Below are 17,025 nucleotides of genomic sequence, written 5' to 3'. Positions count from 1 at the left end.
AATCGCAGAAAATGCAAACTGACAATTCAGACTGCCTTTAGCAGAGTAGATACTTCACTAGCACTGATCACTATCACAACAAAATGATGCATTCAGGACAGGACACCCTTGCTGACTTCAGTTCTACTAAAGCCCTTATGCATTTAACTCAGTAAAAAGGCTAATAGTTTTTCAGATCTACATCACAGAATAATGTGACTAAAACTGTATACTCACTTCCTGATCAGGCCTATATTTAGTCAGCAAAACATTCTACATACGTTGTAGCCTATCCTTTTTGGAACGTGGCTGCTGCCACCAGACTTTCTGCAAAACAAATAGATGACATGGACACCGAACACCAGAAACGTGTTTGCCAGCAATTAGGACTCCAGCTGTGAACCATAGGCACTTCCTTTAGCTTACCTGGTTTCTGATGTGAAAGTATACGTTTTGAAGGCAAAGAGCCTCCTACCTTAAAGAAAAGGTATGCACATTGAATACGGAACTAAAGATTTGTCACAGACCATGGACAGGATGAAGGACCCAATTTGTTCTTTCTATTTGAGTTCTGGGATGGGGTTATGAAAACCCAGAAGACAGTAACAACTTCCATAAACACCTCAGTAACTGTTAGTACAAATTATATTTGCCACCTGACATTCTAACTACTCTTCATAAAAGGGCTAGAAAACACAGGTTAGAAAGAAATCAAGACTGGACTTTGCAGGGTAAACCCTAGAATTACTTCTTCCCCACTCCCTCCAGATTTACTTCTATACACACATGTATGTATATGCATACACACCCACAAGATTCTAAAATGCTGTGTATAAACATACACTTGCACACTCCCTAGTACTGCCTTTATTACCCAGCGATCTTTTTTGAAGAAAGGGTCAAAGACTAATCCACAGGTTGGTGCTGGCAACGTTTAGTAAAAATTTTCACATCAAAAGCGGACGCATTTTTAGGATCTCCACCTAGCAACTGGGAGGGAACAGGAAAGAAAATGTAGCTCCCAGAGTATCTTAAATCAGCCCTGGAATCTCCCAGGTAATCCACAGTGTTATCAGTCTGAACGCTGAACAACACTTATTCATTCATACTTTACCATCCCATGGATTATCTTTGACTTGCCACTACAAGCCGCTAGTTGCACTGCTGTGTTTATACATTAAATGAAGAGGCCCTCGTGGATAATTCTTTCTCCGGGTTTGCTTACAGATTTAAACTCCTTTTCCACTAAAAAAAGAACAGGTCTTTAAACTGGGTATGTATGTATACTTACTTTCTTAATAATTAAAGAGAAAATATCAATTACTCTCACGATACAGAATTTTTGCTTTTTTAGAAGTATATCTGATCTGAGCAATACTGGTCAGTGTTCACAACCAGAACGAAACAGGCAGAAGTACTGTGGTATTTTCCATCTTTTTCTGCTTTAGTCTAACAGTATCAGGCCTCTGTCATTGATAATTATTTTAATTAAATTTGGCTGTCACATCTATGGGCATCGCTAAAGATACCGAAAGTGTAAAAGACTGTGTAACTGATGAGCTGAATTCTGATACAGCAATTCAAGAAGGTAGTTCATGGAGACTGTGAACTGAACAGTGAGCCTGTACTTTTAAAACCATTACCTTTCTAATGCTACTTCCTCTTCGTATCAAAACAAACACACACAATACCAACAGCACAAAACCAAAATAACAACGTAACACCCAAATGATTTATTTTTAAAATAAAATACTTACTTGTTTTCAAATACAACTGTGAGTGAGTCCTCATGAACATCTTTGATAAATCCCTAAAACAAAAACATTTTTATTACAAGAATCCAAGTAAAATCAAAACAAGGCAGTAATTTCAAGACAGCCTGAAACTAAGCCAAAGAGCAGACCACCACTAATTCTAGGGTTCCAGCATAGGAAAGTTTCCAAGACACAACCCAACTCTTCACATGAGGTTGCTGATATTCTTAGTTGGCTATTCTAAGAAATACAGTGCACAGGGATTGTTCCAAACGACTGCTGAAATCTGACCAGCACATTTACAGCTGAAAACTCAAGAGTTTATTATTTTATCTACAGGTACCTACAACTGTTTTACAGGAATAAAAGGAGACAGATCCAGGCCCAGTGCAATTAGTACAACTTGCAGTACTGTGTCAAAGAGCTGAGCGTAGCATTATTCGCTTAATGGGTGTTCTCAACAAGAAACCAAATCCAAACAACCATCCTTCAGAATGGTATGACTGCAGGTTGGGTAAAATTTAGCAATACAGCCTGCCACAGAGCTAGTTAAAGCATCATCTCTCAAGTACCAAATTGGGAGCTGTATGAGGCCAAATACCTGTAGGATCTCATAGGAAAACAGAGAATACAATGTTTCACATTTTTTTTTGTATCACATTATTATGATTTCAGGAACAATTAAGGAGAAATCCCACTTCCCCTTCTTTCTTCTGAAAGACAAAGGGCTTCTTCAGGGGGCACTGATTATGTCAAAGACCTGAAGACAAAGAACCACCCAATAAATACAGCTGTACTCAAGTACAAGTTCCTAGACCTCTTGGTTAAGGCAGGAAGGCATGTGGCAAAAAATAGCAAAGGGACAAGAAACATCTTTCCAAGTACTCCTGCTTTTGCTAGAGCTTGGTATTTGCCCAAGCAGAAGAGGTCAAGGAAGAACCTGGTTTTAAAGGAGTGAGAGAGTTGCATAGCTATGTTAAGAGAAGTTCCAGGAAATCTGCTGAATGGATTATATCCACCTAAGAAACTGCCAGCTGAGGAGGATGAAGAACATTATCAACTGTGCAAGGAGCCACTAGCCCACAGCCATACGATGTGCCAGCTCACAGAAAGATAATTTTGACACAGGAGATCACCCAATGTAATGACAGACAGTAAAGGAGCCCATGCTGACAGCTGCTTGCAAAGGCCCTAAACGAACACATCTCCTTTTACCTGAACTCTTACTCGGGCAATGCTGTGCAGGCACTTTCTCAAAACCTGCTTTTCCGCTCCCTGAGCTTCACTTGAAACCATCCGCCAGCAACACAAAAGACGGGCTCTAGCAGAACGCACACTGGTAACCCTGAACAAAGCAGGTAACCAGAAAATCACAGAAGCCAACCTGACTGAACCACCTAGTGTGTTCCCAATAAAATAAACCCTTTCAAAGGCCATCCTGCCACTGCAAGGAAAGGCAGGCAAATCTCTTTCTTTGAAAGGTAAGCAACTGAAACAGTTGGCAATGAAGTACACCCACAATCAGGGCCTTTTTGTTTCAAGAAAGTTTCTGGACAGGTAAACTGGACAGGCAGACTCAAGTTCTGTCTGTCTGAAGATGCAAAAAACATACAAAATTTACTGCCTCAAGTATGCATTAGCTAACAACAGAGGTAATGCAGAACTTTTACCAAATTTATGCTATCAATGTCCCCTTTAAATATGCCCCAACATGTGGATGAAATATCGTAACATAAAGCACAGAAAATTTGTTCTACTACAATTCACTTAAACACTATCCAGGCACAAAATGCCCGAGTCACAGGACTGCGTACCAAGGCCATGCAGTCCATCATTCAGAGGAATGACAACTTAACATAAAGCGGTATTTACAGAAAGGGATTTAACTCCCTGCTATGGACAGCCATTTATTTGCATTCCAAGAGCCTGTGATTCAGTATTAGTCTTCACCTCATTATGCTGCTTTATTCCATATCTGAATGTTACCTCTTACTTATGTTACTACATGCTCCCCCAGTAGTCAATATGAGGGCGGGGAGGGGGAATATGGATAAATTTCTAGGGTCTGCCTATAGTAACTGAAAATTTGTTCTGCAGATCTGAATTCAGTTATCTTTCCTTTATTAACAAACAAAACTTCAGATTCAAAATCAGGCACCACAAAACACCTGAAAAACATTCAGAACAATGCTCTGCAGAGTTCAGAAAATCCTGAATCCACTGACTAGCTGCAGGTTTCATTAATAAGACAAAACAAGTAGAAAAGAAGGAATCCCCAATGCACTGACTTTCCAGGATTTCAGACAATTAGTCCATTACTAGGTAAAGTCTGGCTTTCTGCATGACAGCACAAACACATTTAATATTCAACTTATTTTCAAGCCAATGTCCTGCTGAATGGGAAGACTGAAGTGGAACAATAATGCAGGTATGACTAACAGCAGACTAACAGCTGACACTGCACAAACGTCAGCTGCACAAACGGAAACATTACACACTTCTTAATAAAATCGAAAGTACAAATTCCAACCAAGAGTTTGTACATTTTACACCACCATGGGGGTTTCAGGAACTCCTTCACACAAGGAAGTCTTTCACTTCAAAGTGTGCACACTGCTCTTCCCATGAGACTGTAATGCAGACTCATGGCTAGCAGACTTGTACATAGGAACTTGCTTGACATTACCTGAACAGCTTTTTCACTTGACATTGTCAAACTCTTTCACTCCACAATATTTATATATATATTTAAACACTCAAACTCAAATATAGTATTTTATCAAGTATATATATACTTCAAGTGACAAATGGGACATATGTAAAGCATTAAAGTTACGTAATTACTTAAATAATTACACTGCTGAGGCCTGAAAAGTCTGACCACAGCCTGTCTAAACACAAGACTAACAATGAAGGAAGAACATAAAAGTAAAAAGTCCCAAATATAATTCTTACTATTATAAATTTCTCTACAGCTGTCACATTTGCAGTAACTGAAGCACAGCAGTCTATGAAGTACTACAGATTGTATGGTTCATTTGCAATACAACTAGAAATGATCAGAATGCAATATAGGTTTTAAATGCCGTTTTGTGAGAAATAATTCCCTTACTGCCAAGAAATATGCCAAAAGTATCATCAAAAGATTTGTCAAAAGAATTCCTGCATACTACTTTCCTACCTACAACTCCAAGCTTTACTATAAGCATTATCAGCTTTCACCTACAATTCCAAGATAAAAACAAGAGAAATAGATTTCATGCATGTCAGGATGACATTTAGTGTAATTTTTAAAGGAAGACCATAGAGTTTTTCAAAAAAAGGTTGTACAAAAAACCTGTGGTATTAAGGTATTCTGCAATATAAAACACGTTTTCTAACATTAAAGTTAATATTAAAACCTATAAATTCACAAGGTTTTTTCAGAAAGGGTGTGATAAACATTAAACAGAAGAGTAAACATCCTCGTTCTCAAGTAGGAGTTTTGAAGGAGTTCTTTATCAGTGAGGTAACCGATATAAATAGATCTGTACTCTAAGCTTGCACTAGTCATGTCTGATCAGAAACATTTTATACTAAATGAAGTACTGATGCAACACATTAACTTTTGCTCAAATGAACAAGGTACTCCATTACTGAAATTTAATTTAGCAGTGTTGCCTAAGATAGAGAATGCCAATACTTAAGTTCGAAATATTCTATGTTCCTTACACATCATTCCATGTATCCTCATTACAAACAGAGGTGATGAGGCAGAGCTAACAAGAGACCACCAAACACATCATCAATAAATTCACTGGCACCAAAACCACGCAGCGACGAGTAGTATTATCAACATGAAAGCTTATATGTAACATTTGCGTGTGTTTTATACCCCATACAAGACTGTGGGTGGCAGGAAGCAAAGAAAATGTGATGTGACTTCATCTTGCCACACTTCCAATTTGGACTGTCCAGATATTAGTGTCAGTCATCCGGTTTACGCTGTGAGCTGGATCTCTGGAAGCCCATGTATGCCCCACTTGCTGCAGCCCAGCTCATGAGGCAGATGGGAGACTATACTGTACTACAAGCTAGGCTATTAATGTCGTGCTGGCTCCCCAGGCACTTTGGCTCAGACCTGCCCCTGCCACTCACTTGGCAGAAGCCAGGCTCCCACCACTGGCACCTGTAAAAGGCAGGGTAATATAGCTAGGACTCTTGCCTAGCTTGGGACCAGTGATCCAGAAAATCTAACACAGGGCCACACAGTCTTATGTATGAGCAAAAGGACAGGAAACTATGAACAGATCATTTGTCACCAAAATCACTACAGTTGAGACTTCATCCCTTCACACACACACACACTCTCCTTCCCTTTTACCTGGGTTTTGCTCATGGATTTAGGATTAAGATCTGCTGATAACATAAACGGATCAAGACTTACTGAAGTGCCCTTACAGTGAACTGTATGCTTGCATATATACACACAGTTGTGGTTTTTTTAAATCCAGTTCCAGGCAAAGTCACAAAATCTGTGTAACAGTGCAATTCAAGCTCCCTCTTCATTCTGCTTTCTCATCTGACCCACAAGTAGGACAGTCCCATCTAAACACAAGGTGCTGTTAATTTTCCTGCATTCTTTCCAGGGATAGCCACTGTGCTGGCTTTTGAGTGACACATACCTGCACGCTAAAAACTATACTAAGACCATTACCCACTGCTGAGCAAATTTAAAATGGTCAATACTTTGGCATCTGGTACCATGGACTGTTTCTGAATTACTAACATAAAGGTCAAAAAGCCTGTATCTAATTAGGAATCCTTTCACTCCTTTCAGAAACAAGAACCATTAGTATTTTTAACTAACATTCATACACAACTGTTTCATATAACCAATACATGAAATATTATGAATGGATGTATCCTACGCTGACCCCCGGCAGGCGGGAATCATAGCAAACACAGGCAACTTCTAAATAATCAAATCACTGGACAAAAAGGACTGAACTTCATGAAGTATTATATTCATTAAAGTGATTAGCTGCACCTGCATATACAAGGAATTGACAAAAGAAAGAAGATGTAGTTCACTGCAAAACACAAATATTACAAGCAGGCATCAAGTAAGAAAGATCCTGAACTATTACATCAATTTTAGCAACCAGTTTGATCTATGACATTACGGCTTATTTCCATTCACGATCATAATTATCACATGTAAATTCAAGGGTCCTTATGACAGTTATGCAAGAACATCAGCACCAAATCCCCTCATTTAGGCTTATTCACTTAAGTCTAAATGACACATTACTTAATACTGCTTTCTTCATACACGTATTCCCAAAGGGCAAAACTTCTGACAGACATCCTCCACTGATGATGTACATCAGTGATCAATAATCACTGCCTGTGGCATCTCCCTTTTAACAGCCTAAAAGGTTCAAGCAAATGGCTTGTCAACAGCAGTAATGATTACAGATACTTCTTTCACCAGTCTACACAACTTTAAAGACATCAGTTAACAACTTTAAAATGTCCAAAATCTCCCACCCATTAAGGCTAGCTATAATAAATTAATGTTGACTCTAAGGCAGTTGAGTTCTTTAGGAAAAAAAACAACCCAGTTACCATGTTTCCTGGTGTAGTAATTGGGTACAAACAGATGTGTAAGCTACACTCTTAATGACAGCTTCCTATTTTAATAGCCATCAAGCTAAAAACCATTCAGAAGAACTCCAGAGTTGTTTTCAAAGCCACTAATTAAAAATTCTAAGAAAAATTAAAAAGCTATTATATTTTTTTATTGATGCATAAACCTTTTCTCACACATAATTGCTCACTGTGCTTTGAGACTGTACATGCGGAGAAATGCCATGTACTTATCCTTCATCATTCTTTTCCCTTAGTAATACTCTGGCTAGTCTCTACCGTGGGGCCTATGCCAACTCCTGCTACCAGCACTTTGGTTAGTCCTGTTACCAAAACAGCTGCATCCCTTGAAAGAGGAACAGAACAAGAAGGAAGCACTTTAGAATCCATAAACTAAAGGTTGAGTTTCATTCTAATTCACATTTTAATCTATTTTATGCCCTTGCATAATCTGAACAGCTACTATTCTAGAACAAAAAAAAAAAAAAAAAAGAGTGCAAATGCATGCAATGCACCAGAATCAGTTTTTCAGCACATGTTAAGTCCTCACAATGAAGAATGTAATGGACCTTTCAGAGTTATTCAGCTGCTGTTGAAGGAGCCAGGTAGAGGAAGTTACCTTGTGTTAGATTTATGTACCTTGGCTGCATTTTATTGCAAGGCCCAATCCACTTCATGTAAAACTGACACCTGAACTCATGAATAATGTGCAGAACCAGGGCTCTAATTTGCATACAAATGCACATATGCAAGCTGATGGAGATACTGGATGAAACAGAAGCTTTCATCTTGTTCTTGCCAAAAGTTACACAGATAAGCTTCACAAATAGCAGAAGAGGCAATGGGTACAAACTGTGACATGCAAGTTTCTGTATGAATGACAGCAAAATTTTTTTTTTTTTTTTTTTACTGTGAAGGTGCCTGAGCACAGATTGTCTGGAGAGGTTGTGGAGTCTCCATCCTCACAGATATTCAAAAGTCACGTGGATATGGTCCTGGGCAATGGGGTCTAGGTGGCACTGCTTGAGCAGGGGTGTGCACTGGATGACCTCTATCCATAGTCTCTGCCAGCATCAACCATCTGTGATTTACTTAATGATATTAATGGCACAGAGAATCATCATCCTGAAAATACTGCAGTCAGGCCAAGACGAGGCTGCGAGTATTTAACTTTCACTCTCTTCAACCCACTTAGAGGCCAAAGAAATCCAGATACTTCTGGCCATTTCACATAAAAAAAAAAAAAACAAAATCAAACCTCTACTCTTCTGTCCCAAAGGCAAAACCTAAACTGCAATCTAGCACTCACCTAGTAAGCATCAATTGCTCTGCTCTAAGGAAGTCCTCACCACACTTCTAATACATACAAACCCTTAACTAGTACAGTTCATCACCCCTGTCCACTCTCCTCCCTGTTCCACTACACAAACCTCACCTTTTTTCAGAAGACCATGACCACTTGGAGCCCCATCAGTACCATCTGTTCTCTAAAGAAAATGGCTTCTCAATATTATGATATATGCAAAGTCTTCTGAGCTGCAGGGAGTGGCTGAACACTGACTCTGCTGTATACTGGTTGAGAATCTGGGATAAAATATAAGGTAAATGCTCTCCTGTTCTCTAGATTATATTATTTATTTAAAGCAAAGGGAGAAAAAAACAGCATAAATTGGTTTGGAGAGGTTAAATTTAAATCACAGTATTTGTTGGACAAAAGAGCGTGAAGTTATCTTGGGGTGTCTACCATAACGCAGTTACTGTCCACCGATCTATGCATCATAAAAAATATTTTGACTTTTCATGTATTTTAATAAAGAACAGCATTCCACTAATTTACAGCAACCATAGTGTATACATATAAATACATGTTCAATTTTAACAGGGAATTCTTTGTATTTTACTAAAATGAGGAAAAAAATCTACAAAGAATATCATTTATATACATGGTCCTATCTCTAGTAACTACTGAAAACCCCATTATAATGCTCCAACAGATTTAATCACTACATTCGTTCTACTACAGCTAAGTTGCAGAGAGTATTAACAACTCATTAAAAAAATTCTGTCATGTAATTGTTTACATAATTATTTTGGGTTTTTATCTCTGTTGGCATAGCAGGATCCTTCTCATCTCATTTATCGGGAGGTATGCTGTGCTAGTGAATCAGGATTCAGACTGTTCAGAGAGCAAACCTCAAACTTCATCCCACTGAATAAATGCTGCTCTTCCCTTCAGAAAATTTTTGCCACCTTCTATACAGCGACATGGAGCTTCGAGAAGATCAGCTTATTATCTTACAAATGCTATTATCAATGCTATCAGTGGTCAAAAATAGAGTACTTTCCAGATGAGACTGACACACCTCCCTCCTCTGCTTCAGAAACTTGTAACAGAAAGTTACTAGCAGTGTTATTTAGTCCCAAAATGCATGCATAACCTCTGCCTACCTGAACACTAAGACCCACAAAATGGAGTCACTGAAACACACATTTCATTGTATTTAGCTCACAAGAATCATCTTTTTAAATTGTGTTACAGTTTGGTTTATTTGGTTTTGGTTTTTTTAGGGACTTCTCTGGGTTTTTTACCCCACTTCTCCACAGTGGATTATTCTGAGCTGGGGCTTTGGTTGCTATGGGTCCAATCACTCTAACCTGACTTCATCCATCATAAAGATGCCATCACAGGCCTTAATGCCCATTTCATTGATCTGAAAACCATTAATGCCATTTTTAAGTAAAACTTCTGCTTTTGTTAGTCACTGTTCACAGCGCTAAAACACATCATGGTGCTAATCCAAGCCTGACAATTCTGACTGACTTAGAGGGAGACGTCATCATTGCAGATTTTAAATCAGGCTTTTTGCAATAAATTCGGTGCACACAGATCCCTTCAATCCAAGAATTCAGTACACCTCCTAATACTCCCATTAGTCTCGCATTCTTCTTAAGCAGAATAAACAACTAATCCATGGTTTATAAAGTGGTCCAAGCTTACAAGGTAGAAAACAGAAAGCTAAGAAGAGCATCTCCAAATTCTGTGCTTCCTAATAGGCAGTGGGGGGAAAAAATATTAATTTTTTAGCTATTTAGAAGTATCCTGTTCTAAATACAAATGATTCTGATGTGGGTTACTGTGTGGTATTTCAAGTCCAACTAAAAATGCATCCGATTTACAAAATTTATTATCTACTAGTTTTGGTAAAAGTTTAAGAGGCTTACCTAGCAAGGGGATATAGCTTATCCCATGACATTCTTTCCTGACAAGAGTATCTCCTGTTTGCCTCTTTTAATAGACAGGCAGTCAAAAAAACTAACTCCTGAAGTCAGCTGGTTACAATCCCTTGGACACCAACTGCCTTTACATACTGTACAATTACCACATGACTTCCAAGCCAAATCCACAGCTGCACACAGGAAATTCAGGGAAAAAAAGGACACCCCCACACCCCACAGTGCAACATCGCATGTGCAATTCTGCACTGTGTATGCAGTTAGGCACAATAGCTAAAGAGAGTCCTGAGATTAAATACTCCCAGAACACAGCTACACTGTGTGCTCACAATACTGGCTGGAATCAGCCCTCCTGGAAAGGAAGACAGAAGGCTATTGCCATAAAAAGAGCTGGGATTCTTAAACATCTGAAGCCAGGCTTAGGGGAAAATGAGTGACGGGCAACAGCTGAGAGTATTCTGCATTGATCCTGTAACATCCTGACATTCCAGGGAGGGTGATGGTGAAGGAAGCTTTCTGCTGACATAAATAAACTCGAAATCTTAAAAGAATTATTTAAAATATTTTAAAATTATTATTATCGCCTCAGTCCATCCCACCCCACCCAAAGCCCCTACTTCTTCCAAAAACACCCCCCCACACCTTTCCAAGTCGAGGGCTGAGCAAACCCCCGCGCGGTGCATCTGCCCCCCGCCCCCCCTCGCCGCCACACTGACCTCCCTCCGGAGGCGCCCGTATCACCCCGCCTCGGCACCACCTTCCCCAGCCCCCGCCACCCCGCTCCGGCCCCGCCACCCCCCGGCCCCCTCCTCCCCCCCCGCCAGCCGCGCCCCGCCGCAGCCCCCGCCACCCCCACCACACCCAGACACCTTCCCCCAACGCCCTTCCCCCCGCACCCTCCCTCCTCCGCGGCCCGGCGCGGGGGCTCCCCTCACGGCCACCAGCGGCCGCCCGCCCTCGCCCGGGCGCGGAAACCACCGGGAGGCCGCCCTCCGCGCTGCCCCCGCGGCGCCGGCCCCGCCGCCGCGCCCTCCCCGCGCCGGTACCTTGTAGAAGGCCCCGTTAGAGCCGCGCACTTCCACCGTCAGCTCCTCCATGTTGAGAGCGCAAAGGACGCCGGGACGTGCTTCTAGAAACTGTCACCACGGGGGGGAGCGCTGGCGGGCTCCCCCTCCCCCTCCGCCCGCCCCCCGCGGGGTGGGGGCCGCTCCGGCCCCGCCCCGCCCCTCCTCCTCCCGCCGCGCGCGGTGGGGCTGCCCACGCCGCGGGCGCGGGGGGGCTCACTGCCGGCGGAGCGGGGCGTTCCCTGCGGGAAGGGCGGCCGGCCTCTCGCTTCCCCCCCCGCCCCGCCGCGGCCCGCGGCAGTGGGAGCGGCCGGCTGCTGGCCAGCGCGGCGCTGAGGGGGGGCGGCCGCTGCCGGGCCTCGCTCCCGCCCCGCGGCGCAGGTGGCCCGGCGGGCTGGGCCCGGCCCCGCGGGAGCGGCCGCCCTGTGGCGGTGGAGGGGGAAGTGACTGCAGCCAGCGCTGCAGGCGAAATGCGGTGTTTTGTGTGGTTTTGAATGAATAACGATCCAAAAGGCCGGGCCTTAGGGGACACCTTCCGTTCCCGGGCCGCCTCAGGCAGCCTGGCTGGTCGCCCGCTGCAATCAAGATGGTGCCCGTCATCCCCCCGCGCTCCCGCTCTCTCGGCCGCCTTTGTCCCGTGCCGGAGCTACGGCCCGGCGCGGGGGGCGGGGAGCGCCCCCGCCTTCTACCCGGCGGCCCAGCCCCGGGGCGCTGCCCGTACGCGGCCATGGCTGGGGGGGGACCCTGCTGCAGACCGCCGGCAGTTCCTCCGTGGGCTGCTGCAGAGGGGTAAAAATAACATTACTTTGCCATCCGGTGACCCTCACAACACAGTCGGGCTAGAATTTTGCTATGAGCTCAATGCTTGCACAAGCTTAGTCATGCCGAGCTTGATGAAAGGCCTGTATCTTTGCCAAATGCGTCTATTTTTTTGCAATAGCTTTAAATATCAATAATGCTACTTTCAAACATCCTTTCTGCTGATCTTTCCTGTTAAATGTCAGCCCCAAAGGTACAAGATGGTTTTTTATCCACCAAATGTTTTCATTTATAGTTCCTCCATGTTACTCTCCGCATGTGCCCAAGGGCCAGCACGCAGCGCTTAGCCCATTTATGTTCAGAATGGTCCATTGAGTAATTAATGTGAGGGTTATGGGGATGGGCTGGGAGGGTTCTGTTGGGGAAGAACGGAGGGTCATGTGGAGCCACGCTTACAGGCTCTGTGGACAGTAGAGCCCTGAGTCATTGTGGTGAGCCCGAAGGGAAATTAGACACAAATTTATTAGAAAAAAAAAACCCAACAGGCCCTGCTTGTTCTGGAGAACCTGTTTTTTTCCAGTCAATAACTCAGACCTTTGTTTGGCTATGAGGTAGTGTTTAATAAAAAAGCAATTCTGTGATCTACTCTTTCTGTGCTGTGTGTATGAATATTCTCATTCTTGCATAGTATTTAATCCACATGAATGTTGGGGAGGGCATCTTTTATTATAAGTACTGTTTAAATCTTTGGAAATGGCCCACAATTTATTCCATCACTGGTGCCTAGGCCATGCATAGATAAGAGAACCCTTCTTGCAAAATGGTCGGTGCCCCCTTTCCTATTGGCAGAAAGCGCTCAGGACTTCACAGGATACAGTATGAAACCTGGTAACGTGAAGCAAACAGTTGTGCTACAAAAATTCCATGCCAAAAATTTTCATTGCCCCAATATTAAATAGCCTGAGGTTCATTTAGTCAGGTTCCAAGACATAGTCTCTCAATGTCAACTGCTAAAAAATGTGTTAAGGGTTTAACATAAAAAAGCAAAACCAAACTATGTGTGAGCTGCCGTCCTCAGAAGTAAACACGGGACACAGATAACTGTGTGAGGTGCCTGGGCATCCACATTGGCAAAGCAGGTGATAGATCTGGTCAATAATGATAACGAGAACTGGCCTGAGCCAATGCAATCTGCATCCGAATTTGCCTGATAAAATTTGGTTTTCTGGAAGTGTGCACATGATAGTAGCTAAAGCGACAGGGTTGTTTACAGGTTAATACTGAGGCACATTGCTATACCAAGGGGAAAATGGGGGTAGAAGAGGGTTACTATTAGGTTGTGGGCCATAACAGTTTGCAGTACATCAGCCAGACTGTCAAGGATGAATCTGTTCTTAGTTTTCACTTAATGTAAATTAGAAGTAACTACTAAATTAAATTACTTTTAAGTATTTACTGAAATAAGACAAGGGAGGATCTTCACTCAGCTTCAGGAACTCAAGAGTCTTCCTCTGATAGTAGCTACTTACAACTTTTTTCACAAGAGTACATAGGGTGATTGATTTTTTCTTTTCGTTTTGCAACACCCACAGTGAAACTGCCACTTACATTTCGTAGACCAGTTCTCGTCGGGGAGATGCTATGAGTAAGTCTAGTTGAACCACTGTCTGTCTGCTGTTGAAACTGTTCAGTAATGCAGGAGGGAGAGCAAGCTTCATCGCGCCAGGACAGTAAGCAAGAAATGGTAGGATTCAGTATCCTTGGGACCCTTGGTTGGAAAGAGCAGAAAAAGGGTTTGCTTATTAAGAGTGCAAAATAAAGGGTGAAGGATTAAACATAAAGGATTAAGATTGTTGTCTTCAAATATGTCAAGGCATACGGAGGGGATGACAATCAATGAAACACTAAGGCTATACAAGACAGAAAACATAACCTAAGGCTATAAAAGACAGAAAACATGACCAGCAAAAGACTCCCAAATAGGTATAGGCTGACCATGAATAAATTTAGTCTGGAAATTACAGTTTAAAATGGAGGTTGAGAAAGTTTCTGGAACAGCCTTTCAAAATTAAATAATTAAAGTTAATAAAGCCTGCCTACTCTTAGGATGGAAAAAAGCATTTATGATGGTGATAAGCATATAAAGCAATATAAAGCATATTTTCAAGATAGAAGACTGAAAGTATGGATTTCAACGAATAAAGCAACCAATCCCCAGCCTCATCTTTTCAAATGCCATTGTCTAAAGTTCAAAAAGTATTGTGGACAAACTGGAGAGGGTTCAGGAAAAAAGCTATAAAAACAAGGGTTGAAAATGTAACAGTGAAATGGTATCATAGCAGCATTTTAATATTTTGAAAGAATGATTTTTAGCTACAATCTGCAAGTACCCAGGCAGAAGAAAAGATTATAAAGGCCTCTTTAGATTCCTATCGCTAGCAATTTTAAAATCAAGAATGGATATCTCTAGTTCATACAAAAATTAATTCATGGAAATCTTATCATCTGCGCAGCTGAAGGTCAGAATGGAATTGTCATTCTGGGACCTTCTGACATCAGACTATTAAATGTTCATTTTACCCAAAAGCAGACAAATTTTAGCCATTTTCAGGGACTTGGGCAAGAGAGAGAACTATGAAATCAACAACATAACCCCTCAGAATAGTCATCTTTTTAATTAAGATTACATTTAGTTATGACAAGATGCACAGATTGATAGCCCTCTTTACTACTAGGCTGACAGTTTATTTTTGAAAAAGTTTTGTAATTTTAAGCTAAGCAGTTACTTCTTTGCCAATTACCTTTAGTGCCTTTATTGATACCAAAACAGGGGTATTACTGTGTTTTACTGAACATATTACCTACCCTTCAGTAAAATGAAAACCCAAAAGCTACTTTCTTAGCACATTTTGTAAAAAATAATTCAGCAAAAATCAAGGTGAACTAAATTCAGACCTGTGCCTTTACTTACAAATGCAGAGTATAATAACCTGGGTCTTTCATTCCATTCAATGAATGGCAACACTGACACTTAGCCACTTGTGCCATAAAAAAATAAAATAATGATAAAAAATTAATCTAGCTTCACCTTTAAGTGTGTAAAAACTTCTTTTGTTCCGTTGCTCATTCTGAAATTTTGGCAGAAGGCTGATAGCTATGAGAGGTGTCCACCCAGAGACTTCCAACCTTAGCAGAAGCTTAGGCAACTGGAAGCACTTAGACCCTCTGTAAATTACTGTGCATCCCTGATCCTCAGCGGAGACAAGACAAGCAACACAGATGAGTATTTGAAAGCTATTACAAGATAAGATCATATTGGCCTCATGTCTTACCAAATGACAAAACTACGTTACAAGTCAGAAAAAGTCTTGGAGAAGTTCTTTTGAAAAATTACATGCTTTCAAGTGTGTGTGGGGTTTACTCATTTATGTCTATGTTTTCTTTGTTCCATATGTTGTACTTGGGTAGTAAAGGAAGTTTGTGAGACTTGTCAAATCAGCTGCAATAGACATGTGTAAGTAGAGCAGGGGATCTCACATTTTGTGGCACGACACTGGTATTAAGGCATATGGTCTCGATAGAGATTGTCCTGTTGGGCTGCCACTGTATAAAGGGCCAGTGGTTTGTTGTAAAAACTGAAAGAAAACGCCTGAAGAAAACCGTGTGTTTTGTTTTATTTTGTCCTTCACTGTGATTTTTGCACTATTTGAATATTCAGCTGAAGAAGAATCTTTACCAATTTTTAGCAGCCTTTTACAAATGCATTCCTGACCTTTACAAATGAATGAGTATTTGTCTGGAGGTTAGCTGAACTGTGTGCCATACCCAGATACATCTGCAAGTACTGTAAGCAGACACCACTTCTAAAAATAGGATCCACAAAAGGTGTTGCTAAGTGAGTGTATGTAAAAACATTTTTGTGCAATGCAGTTTAAAACCCTCTGCCTGGTATATAAATCAGAGAAAGAAGAAATCATAAATGTTCCTATTACTGTAAATTAACTTTTGTAGTTATTTACACCTACCTTGAAAGGGAAAATCTTTGGAGCTAGTTTATTTTTTGTGTATGACAGCTGATAGCATACACATTTATCTGTCTATGTCTAGACACAATGAACGTAAAATGCTTCACAGTTGTAGGGTTAAAAACCTGCTATGTTTAGAAAGATAAAAAGTGTTAATAATCCACAGAATGCAGTAGGTGTTTACTATTATATTCTACTTCCTGTGACTGCAATCTAAAAAAGAAAAAGTCACTGAGCTAATTAAATTATATAAGGAAGATGTCAAGAACCAATATTAAAAGAAAATTGGTTCTGACTACAGTCTGTGTTTATGTTGAAGTAATGATGAGCAATATGATTCAGGTTTCATTTGTTCGAAGTCCACAAGATAACATGCATGCTCAGCAAAAGAAAAATATACATCCAGGCAGCAGACTACTATGTAAGAGTAATTTCACACTGAATGACAACATATGAATCTTGTTTTTTCACACTGGATGAACTTCTGGCTTACTGTTGCTTAGCCGGTCTTCCTATTTTTGTCAGTATCAGCAGAGGATAGTAAGCAAAATAAAACTAAAAGTTTAATGTCGTTCTAAA

The 17,025-nt window shown here is 41.3% G+C and overlaps 1 protein-coding gene across 6 annotated transcripts in view; it reads right to left on the bottom strand.

Annotated features, from left to right (window-relative positions):
- Positions 1-14,190, bottom strand: part of FXR1 (FMR1 autosomal homolog 1) — a 38,646-nt gene extending 24,456 nt beyond the window's left edge. For 2 of the 6 annotated variants that reach the window (XM_080410065.1, XM_080410066.1), the window contains exons 1-2: positions 11,645-11,800; positions 1,737-1,789 (exon numbers count right to left, since the gene is read on the bottom strand). In XM_080410065.1, coding sequence (XP_080266191.1) covers positions 1,737-1,789; positions 11,645-11,695 — 104 coding nt within the window. In that variant the 5' untranslated portion in view covers positions 11,696-11,800. Of the gene's footprint in view, positions 1-1,736; positions 1,790-11,644; positions 11,801-14,029 lie in introns of those variants that run through there. The other 4 variants (XM_080410067.1, XM_080410062.1, XM_080410064.1 and 1 more) reach the window with 4 other exon arrangements.
- Positions 14,191-17,025: the final 2,835 nt, after the last annotated feature.

The sequence above is a fragment of the Falco punctatus genome (assembly GCF_963210335.1).
Source record: "Falco punctatus genome assembly, chromosome: 13".
NCBI lineage: Eukaryota > Metazoa > Chordata > Aves > Falconiformes > Falconidae > Falco > Falco punctatus.
The sequence above is the reverse complement of the archived record's forward strand: the minus strand, read 5'-3'. Positions and strand labels throughout refer to the sequence as shown.